General features: G+C 35.1%; 1 protein-coding gene across 8 annotated transcripts in view; it reads right to left on the bottom strand.

Moving 5' to 3' along the window:
• COG5 (component of oligomeric golgi complex 5) overlaps positions 1-19996 on the bottom strand; it is a 282724-nt gene that overhangs the window by 26800 nt on the left and 235928 nt on the right. For 6 of the 8 annotated variants that reach the window (XM_065883732.1, XM_065883735.1, XM_065883736.1 and 3 more), the window contains 3 exons: positions 11131-11241; positions 9613-9675; positions 926-1029 (listed from right to left, as the gene is read on the bottom strand). In XM_065883732.1, coding sequence (XP_065739804.1) covers positions 926-1029; positions 9613-9675; positions 11131-11241 — 278 coding nt within the window. The remainder of the gene's footprint in view (positions 1-925; positions 1030-9612; positions 9676-11130; positions 11242-19996) is intronic. The other 2 variants (XM_065883739.1, XM_065883734.1) reach the window with 2 other exon arrangements.

Raw genomic sequence — 19996 nt, 5'->3', positions numbered from 1 at the left:
AATAATAAATGATTTGAAAAATTAAAATACAGTGTAATAATCACATAATTTTTCTACGAACAGCTAGACTAGTGGCTAGAAATTTAATAAAGTAGATACACTATTAAACAACATGAACATAGAGAAACAGGGCAGTTAAAAAATAGTAACTAACTATGAACTGGGAATAAAAAACATATCTACGCTAATATATGAATATTTAGCTCTAGAGTACGGTTACGTTTTTTTAAAAAATCACACTAAGCATGTGCACATAACTATTTCGAATTCTCCACAGTTCTCTAATACACTAAGTCAAAACCATTTTACTTAAAAAGATTTCAGTAAACAGTAAGCTAGGAACTATGATTCTTATTCTCAAGACACACATGATACGGATAAGCAGTGTACATATGAAAGAGCTGTGGAATAATACCAAATTGCTTATGGCTAGGAGTGACATGACCAGATTAGACTGCCACAAGACTCTGACAAGGAAAATCATCTTTGCAGGGGGTTGGGCAGGACCTTGCCCTCAAAACCAGGGCGGGAATCGGACTAGCAGAGTGACAGAGGCAGGACATTTTATACAAGGAATACCCTGCCAATACCAGAGGCTCAAGTAGAGCCTATTTGTGAGAAGTAAGGAAAAAGATATAATTGCAAAGAGGAGATAGTACCAAATGTCCTGAAGTGCTAAGCTGAGTCCTGCAGATGTTAATGGTTCCATGTTTCAGTGACAGGAGAGAAATGATGACAAGAAGAACTGAAAAAATTTAATCTGCTAATGGTGCTCAATGAATAAAGTAGGATAAGGATGGAGGCCAATCCCATCACAAGAGGAACAAGGTTCTAGATTGGTAGAGACTTAGGGAGTAGAGGTGGAGGTGGGAATGAAAAACAAATGCACTGAAGCTTAGTGAAAACTTTGGTTGGAAGTCATTACCCAGAAAAATCCTCTTGATGCATAGTGATGATGATGGCCTCTATAGCATCTCCCACGGAAGTCAGCAAGGGCTGCACAGCATTTCCCATAAGAACATGGACCACCTGAAAAGAAGATTAAATTAAGGAGAGGCAAACTTTAAATAGATCAAACACAGAATCTGAAATATGAGAAGCATTTTGACTAAAAGTTTTCACATTATATCAAATTCAAACTATATGCAGTTTAACTATAATACCCAACAGAAGTCTGCTCTTCTCCTAACTGCTGTCAGTAATGATGTTTAAAGCTTAAAATATGTGGAACATGGAACTGAAAACTTTCAACTCCACCACTTTTCTCTTATTTTCAAAAAGTTGAACGCTCAAATGAAGCCCTGGAGAAAGAAGAAGAGAGGGGTAGTGCCACTTAGGCAGCAAAGATCACATGAACACACTTTTTTTTTTTTTTTCTAATTTCCATTCATTTATTCTTTATATTATTTTTTTAACATCTTTATTGGAGTATAGCTGCTTTACAACGTTGTGTTAGTTTCTGCTGTATAACAAAGTGAATCAGCTATATGTATACATATATCTCCATATCCCCTCCCTCTTGCAGAACACATTTTTTAAAGTTTCTGAAAAGACTGAGGCAAGACCAAAAGTAATTCTTCAAAATTGGAACATCATATGCTTTTGACCAGACTGAATATATTAAATATATCAGTGATTCTTAGAGGGCAGAACAGTTAGCCTTTTCATGGATTAGATTTCTATTTAGAGTTCTACAGCAGTGAGTCTCAACTGGGGGCAATTTTGCTCCCCAGAGGACATCTGGCAATGTTTCAAGACACTTCTGATTGTCACGACCGGGGTGGGGTAAGGGTTTGCTACTAGCATCTAGTGGACAGAGCACAGAGACGCTGCTAAACACCCTGCAGTGCACAAGACAGTCCCCCACGACAGAGAACTACCAAGCCTAGAACATCAATAGTGCTAAGGTTCAGAAACTGTTCTCCTGTGAGGTATAATTATCAATTAGGTTATATAAGACCCTAGGCCTTAGTTATAAGTTTTTAGTGTGAAAATATGACTGGGCCTCAGTAAACATTCAAAATCTAAATTTTAAGTATATTATATGTGCTTCAGTCATGATTACATACAATGAAGATGGATGACTCTGGCTCATACAAATGACTGAAATCAGTGTGAAAAGGTTAAATAGGACCCTTATTCATGAAATTCCTAAACATCATCTCCAGCCCTTAATCTCTGATAAAAATAAACATGTATACAGGATTGAGAGAGACATGCGCTCCGCATTTTCTCTCTAAGCCCTCTCCCCTCAATCCCTTGGCTCTCCTTACTGAAATAAAGGATGAAAACAAACAAAAACAAACAAACAAAAAAAAGAAAGAGTGTGTATGTGTGTGTGTGTGCGTGTGTGTGTGTGTGTATGCACTTACAGTGTGCCCTCAGGGAGCTCACAATCTAGTGACAAAAGGTAACAAGTTGTAGTGATATCAGTGCTCTACAGAGTGCTATGGGAAGATGGGAGAGACACCCAACTTATATTGAAAGGATTTAAAAAACAAAAGGTGTTGTGTGAACTGAATTTCAAAGATCAAAATGGGTTAAGAACCAAGTGTGTGTGTTGGGGGAGGGTGGGAGGCTGGTGGGGGCCATATGCCAAAGGCACAGGAGCCTAGGGAAGTTGACACATTTGGGGAACTGCAGGTGTTCAACACAGGGTATGAGGTGGCTGCCTATGTGGAAGAGAGACAGAGAGCAGATGTACTCTGCGTAGGCTGCTAAGGAGATGGGAATATATCCCGAAGGGACTAGGAAACCAACAATGAGTTTTAAGCAATGAAAAAAAAACCGTGGTTAAAGCTTTGAACTGGGGAAAAATCATGCTGGACAGCAGAGTAGATAAATTAGACTAAAGTCGGGAGGATACAGTAGGAGTATAGATGCAAAGTGGTGAGTGCGTGAACCAAATCAGAGGCAGCAGGAACAGAGATGAGGAGACAGGGTGGAGACACCGGGAAAGGAAACAGAGGACTTGGGAATCAGATGTGAGAAATATGGAATGTAAAGACTGAAGGGTACACTCAGATTTTTTTTCTTTAATGACTTGGTGGCATTATCAACTGAATGCGTAAATGCAGACACAGCTGGCTGATTTAGGGACGGAGGGAGAAAATAATGAGTTCAGTTTTGGACACGAGTTTGAAGGACTTACAGGGAAATCCACATGGGCTATCTAGTAGGTGCTGAGATCTTTACAGCTGTAGTTTCTGGCAAGTTTTGACTAGATATGGTTGTCTTTAGCTTTTAAGAGGGGAGATGAAGCCAAAAGAGTCAATGAGATCCCAGGGGATGATTTGTAGAATAAGGCCAAATGCCATTTTAAGGTCATCCAGAAGAGGAACCTTTGACGGATTAAGAGGGGTAATAGCATGTATTTAGTATAGGTCACATGCTGGATAATGTGCTATGGGCTACGCAAGTAATCATCCCACTGAGAACTCAATTATTCCTTCCTCTAAGAATTACAAAAATCTCTAACTTACAGATGTGGAACCTAAAGTAATTTGTAGATAGGGAAACTAAAGTCAAGTTAAGGAGGTGTCCAAAGCCATCCAGTGGAAGAGCTGGGATTTTCTAGGTGCATTTGACTCCAATGAGCTTTTGGTTATATCAATGTGTATATACTGGGCAGAGAAGTTAAGAAGAGATCCTGGAATACGGTGAAAATAAATAGGAGATTTCAAGAAGGAAGGGCAAGTTTTCTACGCTAGTATGAAGGAGTGAGTACCTAACTACAGATCCTCCTACAAATAATCATGGAAAAATACCAAAAACAAAACAAAAAAACCTACTGGAGGCTTCTGGAGATGGAAAAATGCAATTAGTTTTAGAGGGGTGTGTAAATATATAGCAAGCAGAAGAGACTGAGTTTTCCCTTTTTTGTGATTCTGCTCTGAGAGTGACTATAGTCATGGTAGTGGCAAGGCTGGGTGGCTAAAACTCTGAGAGAAAAACCAAACCAAACCAAACCTACAGTCGTTCAGGTCAAAGGAACAAGGGGAAGGAGGCCTGGTTCAACCAGGGCTGCTGGAGAGTGAGAGGGGAACCTCAGAAAGGAGAGAGCCAGAGAAGAAGAAAGCCTATTTTTCTATGTGTGCACTCAGCACTAGTCTTCAGCTGACTTGACCATGCGTGTACAAGGCAAACTACAAATGGCTTGCAACTAAGGCTTAAAGAACTATACTGAGATCTGAGACACAGCCAACTGCAGGTTTGACAGTGCACAATTTGAGTCTAAACAAGCTAATTAACTGCTAAAGCAATGGTCAACATTTTTAGGAGCAATATATAAAAATACTGAGTCTATACAACACAACGTTCACATTGTCTAGGATATATTAAAATGACTACATACAAAAAGCTAGGAGATGTTGTCAATTCTAAAGGGAAAAGACAATCAATAGCTGCCAACTGTGAAATGATCCAGACTCTACAATTATCAGGCAAGAACCTCAGTGAGGTAGAGAAAAAAATGCCCATAATAAATAAAGTAATAGGAAATCTCAGCAGAGTGACTGAAAGCGTAAAGAAGAACCAAAATGGAAATGTTAAGCTAAAAAACTTATACTACATGCAGTGAGATGTAAATGTACTTAAGTAAATGCAAAGTTTCTATATTTTATGTGATACAGTACAATATTAACTCTAAAAGACTGTGGAAAGTTAAGGATGCATGTATCTATAGAAGAGCAACTAAAAAGAAAATGAAGAAGAGGTATAGGTAAAAATCTAAGAAATAAATTAAAATGAAATTTAAAAAAATAACTAATAATCAAATAATCCAAAAGGTGGCAGAAAAGGTGGAAAAGAGGAAATAAAACAGAGGAGACAAACAAAAATAATAAAACTATATACCTAAATAAAACCTTATTGATAATTATACTATGTTAATGGATTAAACACTCCAATTAAAAGGCAGGGATTATCAGAACAGAAAAGAGGCAAGACCCACTGTATATTGTCTTCAAGAGGTGTACTGAAAAAAATAGACACAGGAGTTGAAAGTAAATGAACAGAAGATAGAGTAGTTAAATTAATATCAGATAAAACAATGCATGACAATAAGTATTAAAGCTAAAGAAGGATATGTCATAATGACAAAGGGTGTTCAACAGAAGGCATAAAAATGATAAATACTTATATAACAGAGCTTCAACGCAACTAGTAATAGAGCTTCAAAACGGAGGAGTCAACAATCAACAGAATGAAAAGGAGATATAAACAAGTTCACAATCATAGAAAATTCTAACTCCCATCTTTCAGCAATTGACAGAACTACATAAAATACCAGTAGAGGCATATAAAATCTGAACACATCACTACACCTTAACTGATATTTACAGAATGATACTAAACTGAAGATTATATGTTTTTGTCAAGTACACATGGTTCATTCATCAAGACAGACCACATGCTAGACCATAATACTCAATACATTTAAAAGGACTGAAATCATACAGAATATGTTTTCTGATGGTAAGAGAATTAAATTAGAAATATCACAACACTGTAAATCAACTATACTTCAATAAAAGAGTGATTAAAAAAAAGAAAACAGGGCTTCCCTGGTGGCACAGTGGTTGAGAGTCCACTTGCCGATGCAAGGGACACAGGTTTGTGCCCTGGTCCGGGAAGATCCCACATGCCACGGAGCGGCTGGGCCCATGAGCCATGGTCGCTGAGCCTGCGTGTCCGGAGCCTGTGCTCCCCAACGGGAGAGGCCACAACAGTGAGAGGCCCGCGTATCGCAAAAAAAAAGAAAACAATAAGGTATCTAGAAATACCACAAAAAATTAGAAATTAAAAGAAAAAACCATGAATCAAAGAAGAAATCACAAAGGAAATAGAAAAGATTTCAAACTGAATGAAGATAAAAGTGCAACATAAGAAAATTGGAGGGAAATTTACAACTTTAAATTTTTTTCGGGGGCGGGGGTCTAAAAATCAATGGTATAGGGTCTCAAAAAAACAAACAAAAAAAGGCAAAGAAAATCCAAAATAAGTAAAAAAAAAGACAAAAGCAGAAATCAGTGAAATAGAAAGACAAACAGCAGAGAAAATTAATAAAGCCAAAAGTTGGTTCTCTGAAAAGAGCAATGAAATTGATAAACCCACAGCTAGACTGATAAAGAAAAAAAAAAGAGAACACAAAACATCAGTATAAAAAATGAAGAGGTTATCACTATAGGTCCTATAGACATTAAATGGAAAGTTAAAGAATATTATGTACATTATTCTGATAAATTAGATAACTTAGATGAATAGACAAGTACCTTAAGTCACAAAGTATCAAAGCCCACTCCAGAAAAAAGATAACCTGAATAGTCCTGCATCTATTAAACAAATTAAATTTGTAGTTATAAACATCCTACAGAAAAACTACAGGCCCAGATGGCTTCACTGGTGAATTCTACTAAGCATTTAAGGAGAAAACAATACAAATTCTACACAGATTCTTTCAGAACATGGAAAAGGAGGAAACATTTCCAAAACCAGACAAAGAATTACAAAAGAGAAAACTATATACCAATATCCTTATGACCACTTTAACAAAAATTAAGTAAATCAAATCCAAGAATACATAAAAAGGCTAATACATCATGATCAAGGTTGGTTTGATATTTGAAAATAAATTCCTGTATTTTATTAACAGAATAAAGAGGTAAAACTGTATGATCATTTTATACAGAAAAAGTTATTTGATGAAACACCACCATTTACAATTTTAAAAAGTCTCAGTAAACCAGGAATAGAAAAGAACTTGTTTAAAACAGCCTCCTTTAAGTAGTAAAATAAACACTGAGTGCTTTCCGCCAGGTCAGGAACAAGTAGACAAGTCCACTCTCACCTGCTCTAGGCAACATAGTAGTGGAGGTCCTAGCAGGTGAAACAAGGCATGGAAAACAGGCATCAAGACGAGAAAGGAAGAAATAAAACTGCCTCTATCTGTATTATGATATGATGGTGTACACAGAGAACTTTACAGCTGGGTGAGGTTTCCCACTTAATGGAACATATAAAACAGAGAAGAGAGCATTGTGGGGAATGCCTTCATGTAAAGGATGGGTAGAGGATTAATAACTACCACAGGAAACTGAGAAAGGATACTAGATTATATTTCATAAGCTCTTTACAAAGCAGGGAAGTGCTTGCCTAAAATAGCAAAGATTACAAAAATACTGAAGCCTCAACAATGCAGAATATTCCCGTATATAGAACATCAAACCCACACAATAAGGGAGAACTGTCATATATAAACTTTGTAATATACTATCTGCACAAGATGATCTCAGTAACAAATGGATCAGAATTATTGGGCTAAGGTGCTTAAATGCTACTTATAGCTGAGGTGGTTATAATGAAATGACTCTAAATGTAAAATCATTAATATTAATTATGTCATCCATGACATAGGAGATAATGCTTGTAATATGAGATGATGAACTTTGAACCTAAAGTAACATTTAATTTTGGATAAAATCTCAACAAGGTAGAGGAGACTATTATGTGTCTACCTATATTTTTTAGTAAGTAAAAAAGTATGTTTAATATTTTTTCCATCAAATAATAAAAGCACACAGATTTTTGGTTCTTGGGTTGCACTTATGCATTGTAACATCCTAATTCAAAGTGATGCAGTAAGTTTCCTACAATTTTATGAAAATTCAAGATTCTCTTTTTTTTCTTTGAGTCAGAGGATTCTGTTTGTTCTTCACTTATTATGCCATAAAGATTTTTAATGAAATTTAATTAAAAAGCAAGGCCAAAACTGTTTCACTGAGGTCTGTTAACATAAGAAATTCAGTCTCTAATTGACAGGGTCACTGCAGTAGGAGGGCCGTGAACAGACCGGTAGTCGTCTCTTACCCAGTTCTCAAAGGCAAAACTGGCGAAGCCTCAGCAAACTGCGGTGCCCAGCAACATCAGACACCAGTCCTGGTGAGCAAACCTCAGAGTGAAGGCCACAGCTCAAGATGAGGGCAATTTCCCCTGCACTGGCCTCAACCCCCAGCCTAAAGTGACTAATACGAAGAATAACCTTTATTGTAAGTTAAAAATACAGACACAGAAAGTCTACCCAACACTGAATTACAGTGTCTGAAGAACTTCTATTTTTGACTTGTCCAGGAGACTTTCATCATCAGGCAAAGTGTAGGCAACTCTCTCTTAACCTATAGAATGGACTTTCTCAAACCACGTGTATAAGTGCATATTCTATATATATACAATTATATATGTGTATATATTTATAAATGATTATATAGTATGTATGGGGTACAACGTAAAATGTTACTTATCTTGGGTAGTGATCAAAAAATGTTTGACAGCTATGGCCAGAAGATAAAGACAAATGAGTAACTACATATTGAAAAAAAAAAGACTACATGTATTCCCTGCCTGGAAGCAAGAATAAAACAAACCTTTTGGTTTGTCTTGTTGGCCCGATTTTACAGTATTTTTTGATTATCAATAAACTGGACAACTCTTACTAAAAACAATTATTTTTATTATGGCAGCTCTAATACTACTTCATCATAATGAGATAAGTACATTGGGAAAAAGAAAAGGATTCAGAGAAAACATCCAAGCGTACTTTTTCTATGTTGGAGGAAAACAGACTGTCTCCTCCTACCTCATATATGAATTTAGTGTCCTTAAGTTTTGCAGCCTTAAATCCCCATCCATGTCATCCATGGACAGCACTTGACCTTGGAATTTCCCTTCTCCTTCAGGACTTGTGACACTGTCCTCTCCCAATTTTCTTCCTCAATGATTGTTCTTTCTTTGTATCCTCTTTACTCTCTGAATATTTCTCCTTGTAGTTTACTGGTGGTAGACCATCTCTCTTTCTCCTTCCCTCTTTCTCTCTCTTAACTCTACCCAAGTGATCTAAATTCAATCTAACAGTTGACATTTACTACCTTTGTGTAGGTATACTGTACCATTTTATATCAATAGATGCAGAAACTAAGGCAAGAGAAAACTATTAATTTGTCTGAGGTCATACAGCTAGTTAGATAGTTGAGATGGGATTCATACACAGGCAGTTGAGCTCCAGAGTCTTTATTTTACTATGTGGCCTTAGCAGAGTTTCCAGGCCTTGGCATAACTGACATTTTTGGGCCTGATAATTCTGTGCTGTGGGGAGCTGGCTTGTGCACTGCAGGATGCTTGACAGGATTCCTGGTGCTAGATGCCAGGAGCACCCCACTCCAAGTCATGACAATCAAAAATGTTTCCAGATGTTGTTAAATGTCCCATAGGCGACAAAAATCGCCCTGGTGGAGAACCACTGCTTTACTGGGATAATACTGGGCTGCACTGCCCTGAGACACAGTGCATACTTATAACTCTCTTGCTTCTCTTGCTTATGATACAATTATCATAAATGCAACACAGTCTGTAGACACCAACAGGGTCTATTTTTAAATTCTAGAAAAATATAAACACACATGTAGCCTCTCTCTTTAGGATAATCATCAACATGCTACTTTGGCATATGGAGAAGATTCTGAATTATTTTTAAAATGTGACATCTCCCACTCATCCAAACAAATAATTCTAAAACCTATTCCAATCTATAGAGTCAAAGATTAAATTACATTCTTTTACCTTTAGGGCTGAAATTATAGTTTGCTCAGCTGCTGGTGGGAATGAGCTCTGACTGGAAACCACCTAGAACAAATCCAGTTATAGTTTTGCTTATTTATTTTTATAAATACTAATTTTGATCATCACATGATAAAACTGTTTCCACAAGCCACATAAAAAATATTATCATTAGAGTAGTATCTGATACATGTTTTAAAAATCCTTTAGTGTTTAGTAGTTAGGATAGGTTTAAAAATGTTTTCCTGTATAAGGCAAATATCTACTTCAAATAACTGAAACATTAAGAATTCTAATAGCTAGCTTTCCTTAATTATAAAGTTTTAACTGAAAAAGTCAGTTTAAAGCCATATTACTTATTTCTTAAAAAAAAAAATCACCCTTTGTAGGCTGACTATAATGTTTAACAAGTAAATGTCAAATGTTTCCCTTTTTACAAATCAATACCAACATTATGAAAATTCTGAAATGATCAATAAAGACATTTAAATCAGGCTAAATAAATACAACTTTGCATTGCTTTTGGTTCTTTAGAGTAATAATTAAAGGAAATGGAAACTATATCATATATTCTTTTCATTTACTTTTGTTATTTACTTTTCTGAGATTTACCTGTTAATAACCCTTTAAATATATTTTGTTTAGTGTGCAAAATACAAATTTTGGAAACCCCTAATTGATAAAAGGACTTGTTAAAAAATTTAAGTAAATGAAAAACTGTCACTCATAATTATTCTAAAATATAATCTAGCATATAAAAGCTCATATTAGAGGTCAAGGTTTTAAAAACATCATCTAACCTTTGGCTTTTTCAGGTCTTCTACCTATCTCTCTACTTACCAAATATTTTGAAAATCATTAATAGAGAGTAAACACAAGCAACTCAAGAATCAAAGAAGGGGTTGAAAGTGTTGCTTTCCTAATAATTATGTTTACAGTTCATCTTGGACATAATATACAAAGGCAAACAAGTTAAAATTCAGTCACTTTTTAAACAAGTATTAGATCAATAGCAAAAAAAATGTTTTTTACTCATAAATAGCCTTCAATGATTATAACATACGAGTTCACTGTTTTTAATGCATCTCCTCCCCCACTTTTTTGTACAAAGGTAGAACCTTTCTGACATGTTAGAGGGCTTACGAGTTCTTACTATTACTAGATTTGCTATAATTTACTACCACCCATATGATACCAAATTATGTGGTTTAATGGGTATAAAACACAAGTAATTTACCTTTAAATCATCTGTTCAATAAACTTAACTATACCAAGCAATCTTGAGGATCTATAGTTCATGTGTTTTAAATTAACTGTACAGACAAAAAGTCATACAAACAACAGAGGCCAGGATCAAAGACTGTTTAGAAAAAGTTCATGCCTCAGCTTATTTTACAATCACATTTTCATTGTATTCTTCTGCAAAAAATTAAATAACAACTCATTATTGTCTAAATTCAAGGCAAGAAGAAAGAAGAACTTGAAATTAAGTCAAAAGAACTTAATTAAAATAAAGGTTACCTTTGTTACCGATTGGTGCAACTTATATAGTGAATTCACTACTGCCACATTTCTTCTCTGCCCTTCGGTAAGAGGTCCAATCACCTGACTTGCATCTCCTTGGGTGGAGAGCTGTAAGAATTCAACACAAAAAGAAATTACCAAAATGATAGTTCATATTTACTGGGGGGAAGTTCATGGTCCCCTGAAAAAGAAAATGTTAATTGGAAATATTCAGGTCAAGCTTTGGACTTTAGGCATAGCCAGGCACCTCTGTAGATTTAACACCATGGACCTGGAAGCCTAATTAGTCTTGCATAGCAAGAACATCCTTCATCAGTACTTCATAGCTGGTGGACTCCTGAGGTAAGTGCAACCTAAAAGCCCAGGATGTGCTGTTATTTTGATACATCAGCATAGTATTTCTAGGGAATACCTTCTGCCAACAGTTTTTCTATTAAAAAACTGAGAAATAAGCCATCCAAAAAAAGAAAGCAGAGAAGGAAGGAAAAAAGAAGGAAGGGAGGGAGGAAGGAATAAAAGTAAACCTACATCCTATGTACATTTGACAGCCATCATAATAGCCTAATGAAATGAGTGGTAAAAAGAGGGTATTACACTCATTTTTTCGTAGATTAAAAAGGAAGTTGCTTAGGATTATACCGTGTATGGATGATCAGTAGGAGTGGTACTAATGCATTTTAGGGAAAAGGACATGGAATTTTTACTGAATTAATCTAAAACTATTATAGTTCCATTTAAGAAAAAAATCCACCTACAAACGATTCTCATATTAATCAGGTTTTAATCCAATCCTCTATAACAATTATTATTTAAAGGTCAATTAAACTTGATCAGGAAAATAAAACATGAGGCAAGTAACTATACGTATGGATGCACATCTCAAACATGAAAAATTGGCCTTTTACTGAAGAGGTGAAAATAAGAGCATCTTCCCTTTGTTATAGTGATAAAAATAAAATATGAGAGAAAGAAATACTGTTTTTCTTTCTACTCTCCTTTGATACACACACATAAATTTTCAAAATTAAATTCCCACTTTATCAATTCCTACTTACGGCAACAAAATACAATTTAAAAACATAAAAAACTGCATTTAAAATAAAGAGAATAATCCTTCATTGAAGTTATAATCCACAATGATGGCTTTAAGTCAACATGAAGTTTTCTGACATTAGGTTAAATAACTCCAACTTATTTTGCCTTTCCTCACGGACAGATAGTTACCAAATTACAATCAGGTTGTGTCCTAAATGGTCACTTGTAAGTTAGTAGGCTGAAAAAAAAAAAAGCTGTATTTTTCCTGTAGAAACTATGTTAAAAATCAATGGTTAAAAAAAAAAAAAAAAAATCAATGGTTAGACCTCAGATGAGCCCATATAGCCCAGTTTAATCTATAATGTGGTAAACTAATACTAATAGAAGCTCTGAGCTCCCAGGAGACAGCAGATGATGGGCTCCGAGCTATGTTGAGGGTGGGGAAAAGCTCCTGAAGCCACTTTGGAGACTGTAGTGGCAATGGTCAGTGGCATCAATGGTTATCGTAGACTCAGGGGTTAGATGCTAAATATGTACCTGTCTATAATAGGCATTTAAAAACTATGAGTTCTAGCTGTACAATTTTTAAAAATCCAATCTCTCTTCTCTTGAGATTCTCTCCAAATAATTTTGAAGTGATAACAAAGAAATGGGAAAAGAACCTTTCTGATGCTATCTTATTTCCACTTATTTTATGTATTCCATATTTAATAAAGGGACAGGCTCACTGCTGGAAAAGGATGGAGATTATTTTATTGATAATAATTGATCATAGTTTTAGGGTTTAAAAGTATAGAAAGGCCCATTTTACACCTATTAGGATAGGTGTAAGAAAAAAGACAGCTATAAGAAAAAGATAATAACAAATGTTGGCCATGATGTAGAGTAACTGGAACTCTTGTGCATTGCTGGTAGGATTTTAAAATGGAGTAGACACTCTGGAAAACAGCCTGGCAGTTCCTCAAAGGTAAACAGAGTGAAAATACACCCAGCAATTCGACTCTTAGATGTATACACAAAAGAAATAAAAACATGTATACAACTATTCACAGAAGCATTATTCCATAACATTATTCACAGAAGCATTATTCCGTAACATTATTACATAACATGTTTTGAGCATAACAGCCTCAAAATTGAAACAACCCAAATGTCAACCAACTGACGGATGGATGAATAAAAATAAGATGTAGTATATCCATACAATGCAATGTTCCTCAGAAAAAAGAAAGGAATGAAGTTCTGATACATGCTACAACATGGAAGTACCTTGAAAGTAAAAAGAAGCCACTTACAAAAGGCCACATATTAAATGATTATATTTACATGAAATATCCAGAATAAGCAAATCCACAGAGACAAAAAGTAGATTAGTAATTGGAAGAGGGGTAAATGGGGAGTGATTGCTAATGGGTAGGAGGTTTCTTTTTGGGGTGATGAAATGTTCTAAAGTTGATTGTGAATATACTAAAAAACAATGATTTCTACACTTGAAATGGGTGAATTATATTTTAATAAAGCTGGTTTTTAAAAAGTATAAAAATAAAAATTCCCACACTACAAGGGTTATCAATGAATACCTCGAGAGCCTAGTGAAAACTAAGGTTAAGATTAGATGGCTCAGTTAAATAAATCTACAAAGTTCAATGAAGAAAATACTATAGTTACAGGAACAAAACAATGATAATATAAAAGAACTAAAAATGAAATATCACTGTGCCAAAACCAAAGAACAAAATTTAAACATCAAAGTGAAAATATAACACTAGAAGATTGGAAACAAAAATAATACGCTGCTTATCTTGGCCTGACAGCACAGAAGAGAATCAGTCCAACACCTCAGCTAAGTGGATCACCCTGTTTCTCTCCAGCACCACTCCTGTCATAAACTTTTTGCGGAAAATAATTTCAAACTTACAAAATGTTACAAAAATAAAAATAGTGCAAGGAACACCCATTTATGCTTTACTCAGATTTACCTATTGCTAACATTTTTCTCATTTGCTTTATTATTCATAGTCTTTCCTTCTCTTTCACACACACACACGTATATGCATATATTTTTTTCTGAATCATACATACATTATGGACCTTTGTCCCATTTCAGTGGATATTTCCTAAGCATAGCACTACTCTTTTACGAAACCTCAGTTCAGTCATCGACTTCATAAATTTACATTGTTAACAATACTTTTATCTGGCATCTGCCATGTTTCCAAAAAGTTCTGGTTTCTTTTAGTGGGAAGTGGTATTAGAGACCAAGATCTGGGCCCTAGGTGTGTTCACTGCTACTTACTCCTGTAAAAACTCTTAATCAATTCAATATTTATATAGATGATTGCTTCAATATCCTGGACTCTTACTTAGTTCCTTGTCTTCTTCCCCTTCAAGTTATAAAAACTATATAGTGAATTCCCATATACTGATAACCTAGACTTCACAATTAACACTCTATAATTTGTTTTATATCACATACCTATCACCTATCTTCAACTCATTTTATATTTTTGATTCATTTCAAAATAAGTTTTAGAGATCAGTATACTTAACCCCAAAACAGTTAAGCATGTGTATAATTCACTGGAATTCAATATTTACTTCTTTTTTTTTTTTTTTACTTTTAAGGTAAAATTTATATGTGATGAAATGCAGACATTTAGTGTACAATTCATTGAGATTTGGTAAACTGCTTTACTTGTGTAATGCTAACCACATCACTCCAGAAAGGTCCTCCATCCCACTTCCCACTCAACCCCACTCTTCTGGTTTGATAAGTCTTGGCTTTTAAGTGGGGCTACATTCACAGACAATATGGAAAGATATTTTTAACGAGTTCCAAAGACAGTATTTCACATATTATTCAGTCTTTTACCAGCTCCTGCTGCCTCCTGCTGTGTTCTTCTTGGGAAAAAATTTTTATTTTTGCTCACACATATTTTCAAAACCACTAAAAGTAAGGTACAATTTATTTTTTCTAACATTTTATTATGAACACTTAAAGACTTGCACAGTGAACACCCACATACTGACCACCTAGATTCTACAACATTTTATAACACTTGCTTATGTTATCCATCCCTCTATCCATTTTATTTTTTTAATATAAATTTATTTTATTTATTTATTTTTGGCTGTGTTGGGTCTTCATTGCTGCGCGCGGGCTTTCTCTAGTTGTGGTGAGCAGGGGCTACTTTTCATTGCGGTGCACGAGCTTCTCATTGCAGTGGCTTCTCCTGTTGCGGAGCACGGACTCTAGGCACGGGGGCTTCACTAGTTGTGGCAGGTGGGCTTAGTAGTTGTGGCTCACAGGCTCTAGAGCACAGGCTCAGTAGTTGTGGTGCACGGGCTTAGCTGCTCTGCAGCATGTGGGATCTTCCCAGACCAGGGGTCGAACCCACGTCCCCTGCATGGGCAGGTGGATTCTCAACCACTGCTCCACCAGGGAAGCCCCCATTTTATATTTTTGATGCATCTCAAAATAACTTGAAGACATCACTATATTTGTTATCACTGACTTCATCTCACTGATTAGTTTAATCTATTCTATATCTTTACATAAAGTTTTTTTGGGTATATGAATGTAAAGCTTTTTTCACTCAGCATAATGTTACTGGTTTTCACCCATGTTTGTTCCTTTTTATTGCAGTGTGATATTCCATTGTATGAATTTATCTGAGTTTGTTTTACCCATTCTCCTATTGTTCCTAGAATGTCTGCAATAAAATGAACACTAGACTTGGGAATCTAGACTTTTCTCTACCACTCGCTGAGTAACTTGTGGCTTCGATTTCTTTATCTGTAACAGGAAACTAACATTATAGTCAAGACCAAAGTATGCTTTGTAAACTGTAAAATGCCTTAGCAATGTAAGGCACTACCTTTTTTTTTGGCTACGTGGCTTGCGGGATCTTAATTCCCCAACCAAGGATGGAACCTGTACCCCCTGCAGTGGAAGCACAGAGTCTTAACCACTGGACCACCAGGAAAGTCCCAAGGCATTACCATTTTTATCTCCAGACAATTCTATGTCTGGTTCTCATTTTCTTCTCACTTATCCTTTGCTTAGTCCTTTCCCCTACAATCCACTCCTCCAAGCTCTACCTCGCTCAGTACTGGTGAGGGACTACAGGCACAGACTAGGGCTGAGGAACTGGAAACAAAAGCCACTGAAACTATCTAGAGGTACTGACTAAATTATTTTGGCTCCTTTTTGGTTATGGTAAGAAAGCATCTTGTCCAGAGTAGGCATTCTCTATTTCAGAAGCCTCCAGCCATCTTCAGCCATTTTAACTTTTACTTTTTCAAGCTATTTCCTTCATTTGATCTCCTTAAAACTTACTTTTCACGAATTCACGTGTACGTTCAGCAAGTAGAAGATGCTCATTAGGTATCTGTTGAATAACTGAAGGGCCAGAATAATGGTTCCTCAATGCTGCTTTTTCAAAGTTCACCTTATTTGAGACGAATAAAATTGTATGGAGGTGCAAAAACACAGTTTTGGCTGTGAAGCATTAGGAACTAGGGAACTAGAAAGGTAAAAGCAGTAAGAGATTCAATATTCTAAACTATGAGAAATGTACATACTAGTGCATCATGCTACACTATTTAATAATATAGCCTGGAAAGAGTCAGAAAGCAAAAGAGCAGCATTTGAGTTTTCAAACACACACACACACACACACACACACACACACACACACACACACGAAAAGAAAGGGACTCCCAAGGCTAAAGGAATCCTTAATAATTAAAATGGTTCCTATGTGCAAACAACAAGACTTACTATTCCTTTTTAAGTTTAATTATCTGAAGAAAGTATTTTTCACAAATTCTAATTCTGTACACCTGCTCACTAGGAACTTTGTGTGAATTCAATGCATGAGAAACAACTGAGATTAAAGTCCTGAAACGATGATAAGTTATACTGCTAACATGAAGAATGTTTTTATATAATTTTTAATTTGTAGATGAAATGACCCCAAGATCGCCCTAACATCACAGCTGAGGGCTATAAGTAAAAGAAATAAAACTGACGATTCAAGAGATGAGTTGGATGAGAGCTTTAAATTTCTATTCAGATAATCTACTGAAAATTACTTTTGGGGAAATTATAAAGTTGGTGATTTAGAAGAATGTCTAAAAAGAACAAGAAAATATATTACGGATTAGTTATGAGTTACATATGGTTAAGTTACTTTCCAGATATTATGGAAATACCACTTGTGTTCTATTTATCCGTAATTTCCATTACTGCTAAGAAATGTCAACGGTACAGGATAACTCCTTTTTATATGGATTTGGTCACAATTCTTCTAAACATTTCTTTGCAATCATATGTAAAACAAATGAGGAAAAACGTATGTATTAGAATTTCATAGGTTTAAAACAGAACAATGCGAAATGTATACTAATCTACAATGCTTCCTGAATAAAAACAAGTCAAAACATTTTTATATTAAATCAGATATTTTAACAAAAACTTTGAAATAAGCTCTGATCAACCTTCAGTTATGGTTGTATCTATGCTTATTTTTCTGAAAGTGGTGAGTGTATTTGGATTACAATTACCAAATTTTAAAATGTAATGTCATATTTATATTAGAACAAATTCTTTTGACCTAATGCATGCTTTTTATCCAATTTTGGAGTTCACAGCAAAAAAAAAAAATTACACGCAAAAGGCAAAGTATTATTAATGTTGTTATTCTAATGGAGTGTATAAAGGGCAAATAGCTACCTCTCCAATTGCACCCCCCACCCCCACCCCCACACACAGAAGACATCAGTAATCAACTGTGGCCCTGTTATGGCCTCGTAACACAGTGCTCCAGGTAGCGACCACAAATCTCTTAGACACAGGAGATGAAATCTATTTGCAATCCCTGAGTGATGTCATATGAGTTTTCCTGGACATCTGGGCCAATGATTCTAAGGGTATTCTATGGTTCACCTAAATGCTTTCTAGGTCAAGAGGCGCTGATAAGCAATATATTCCAAGAGCCTCAAGTCTGCTGTATCCTTTCATAGCCCGCTATCAGAAATGTATCCTAAGAAAATAGTAAAGCTATATGCACAAGGATAATGTTATTTATAAAACAGAGAGATTGGAAAATACTACATGTCTAAGAATAAGAGAATAGGTGGGTATATGAAACAATTCACATGCTGGAACAAACAACAATGGGAGGTGCTTACAGTATAGTGTTAACTGTAAAAAAACAAACAAAAAAAAGCAGATTTGTCTGTGCAGCAGTTTTGTCTCAGAAAAAAAACTGGAAAGAAATAAAGCAAAAATATTAAAAAATAGTATGAAGCATTACATAATGTGCAAAATTACCAGAATACTACTAAAAAGCACTATAGAATTCCATACAATCTAAAAGGTTCATTTGTAGAACACACTTAGAAAGTGTTATACAAGATAATTTCCTCCATTATAAAAATGAAAGATGTACAATTCCATCCCTGAAAGATTTAAGATAATATAAGAAAATAAACTGCTTTGGTTACTGTTTACTTCCCCAAAAGAAGATTTCTGGAAAAGATAATTTCTTTTGATCTACTAATCTGTGACACAGATCAAAATAATTTTTATTTATATTTACTTATCAAATGCTTTCATCATAGATTACCTGGTTTAGAGTAAAAAATAAAAGAATTATAATTAAATATCACTTAGCTTATTATAACATGCCAATTAATCGCATTAAAAATATATACACACACACATTCACAATTAAATTACTATCTAACATCCCTGACACTAAATACAGTCTGTAATACATTAGAAATTGAATTGTATTTGAAATTCAGACATAGGCATGTTTCTGCAAATCTATATAGCAGAGGACAAATCCACAGGTTTACACAGCAATTCTTCATTTTCCTGGCATGTCAACCTAACTAAACTTCCCTGACAAATAAAGTTAATTTTGTTAGGTGCTAAAACTATCAGAAAATATTTTTACAAAAATATCGCTACACTGTATGTCAATACTTCTCTGGTTTCATAAATAAGACACACTGAACTTATACCTTAAGAAGTCAAATTCTACTTAACCTTTGTATATGTTCACTAGTGAGTGGTGTTTTTGCACATCTTTATTTTAAAAGTAATTCTATCAGAGCTTCGTAGGGTATCTATGGCTGCTTGCCCCTTCACTCATTAAACAGCTTTAGGTTACCATATCTCTTGAAATTTTGTGTTTCCTTTTCCTTTTTCTTTGAATTTTGATGATTTCAAGAATCCTAATCTTATTCTTAAGGTGTCAGTTTCCTCTTTTTGATCTTATCTCCCCTCATCTTGGTCTAACTTGCTGCAAAGTGGGAAGCTAGAGGACTAACCACATGCAAGCTAGGAGACTTCCCCATACATTAAGTTTACATTTTAGTGCATGGACACTGTGACATCAATTCTAGAAGTTCAAAGGATGTTTTTAATTCTTTTCTGGTTCTTATTTATATTTCAGACAGTTGAAATTGTCAAATATTTGACTACTTGATAAAAAAAAGAGGTGTTACTACATATTTGTCTAACTGAAAATAAGGACAGGTACATTCAACTACAGAATAGATTCAATGGTAATGCTACATCTTGACATCAGACTAAACCTTCACACAGATCTAATATCAAAGAGATGACAACTTGAGATGGGTTCCCTTTTGGACAATTAACATATAACTAAAAAGCTTGAAATCAAATGTTGTTTACAGACAAGAGGTGAGTAAAACCAGCACACAGGAATCAAATATAACTTTGTAATTCAAAGCTGTATTGCTGAGACACCCTGTATTACTGTTAGAAGACCCTTTTATCAACCTACCTTTC

Source organism: Phocoena phocoena, chromosome 9 (assembly GCF_963924675.1).
Source record: "Phocoena phocoena chromosome 9, mPhoPho1.1, whole genome shotgun sequence".
Lineage (NCBI taxonomy): Eukaryota > Metazoa > Chordata > Mammalia > Artiodactyla > Phocoenidae > Phocoena > Phocoena phocoena.
This window is presented reverse-complemented; position numbering and strand designations above follow the sequence as displayed.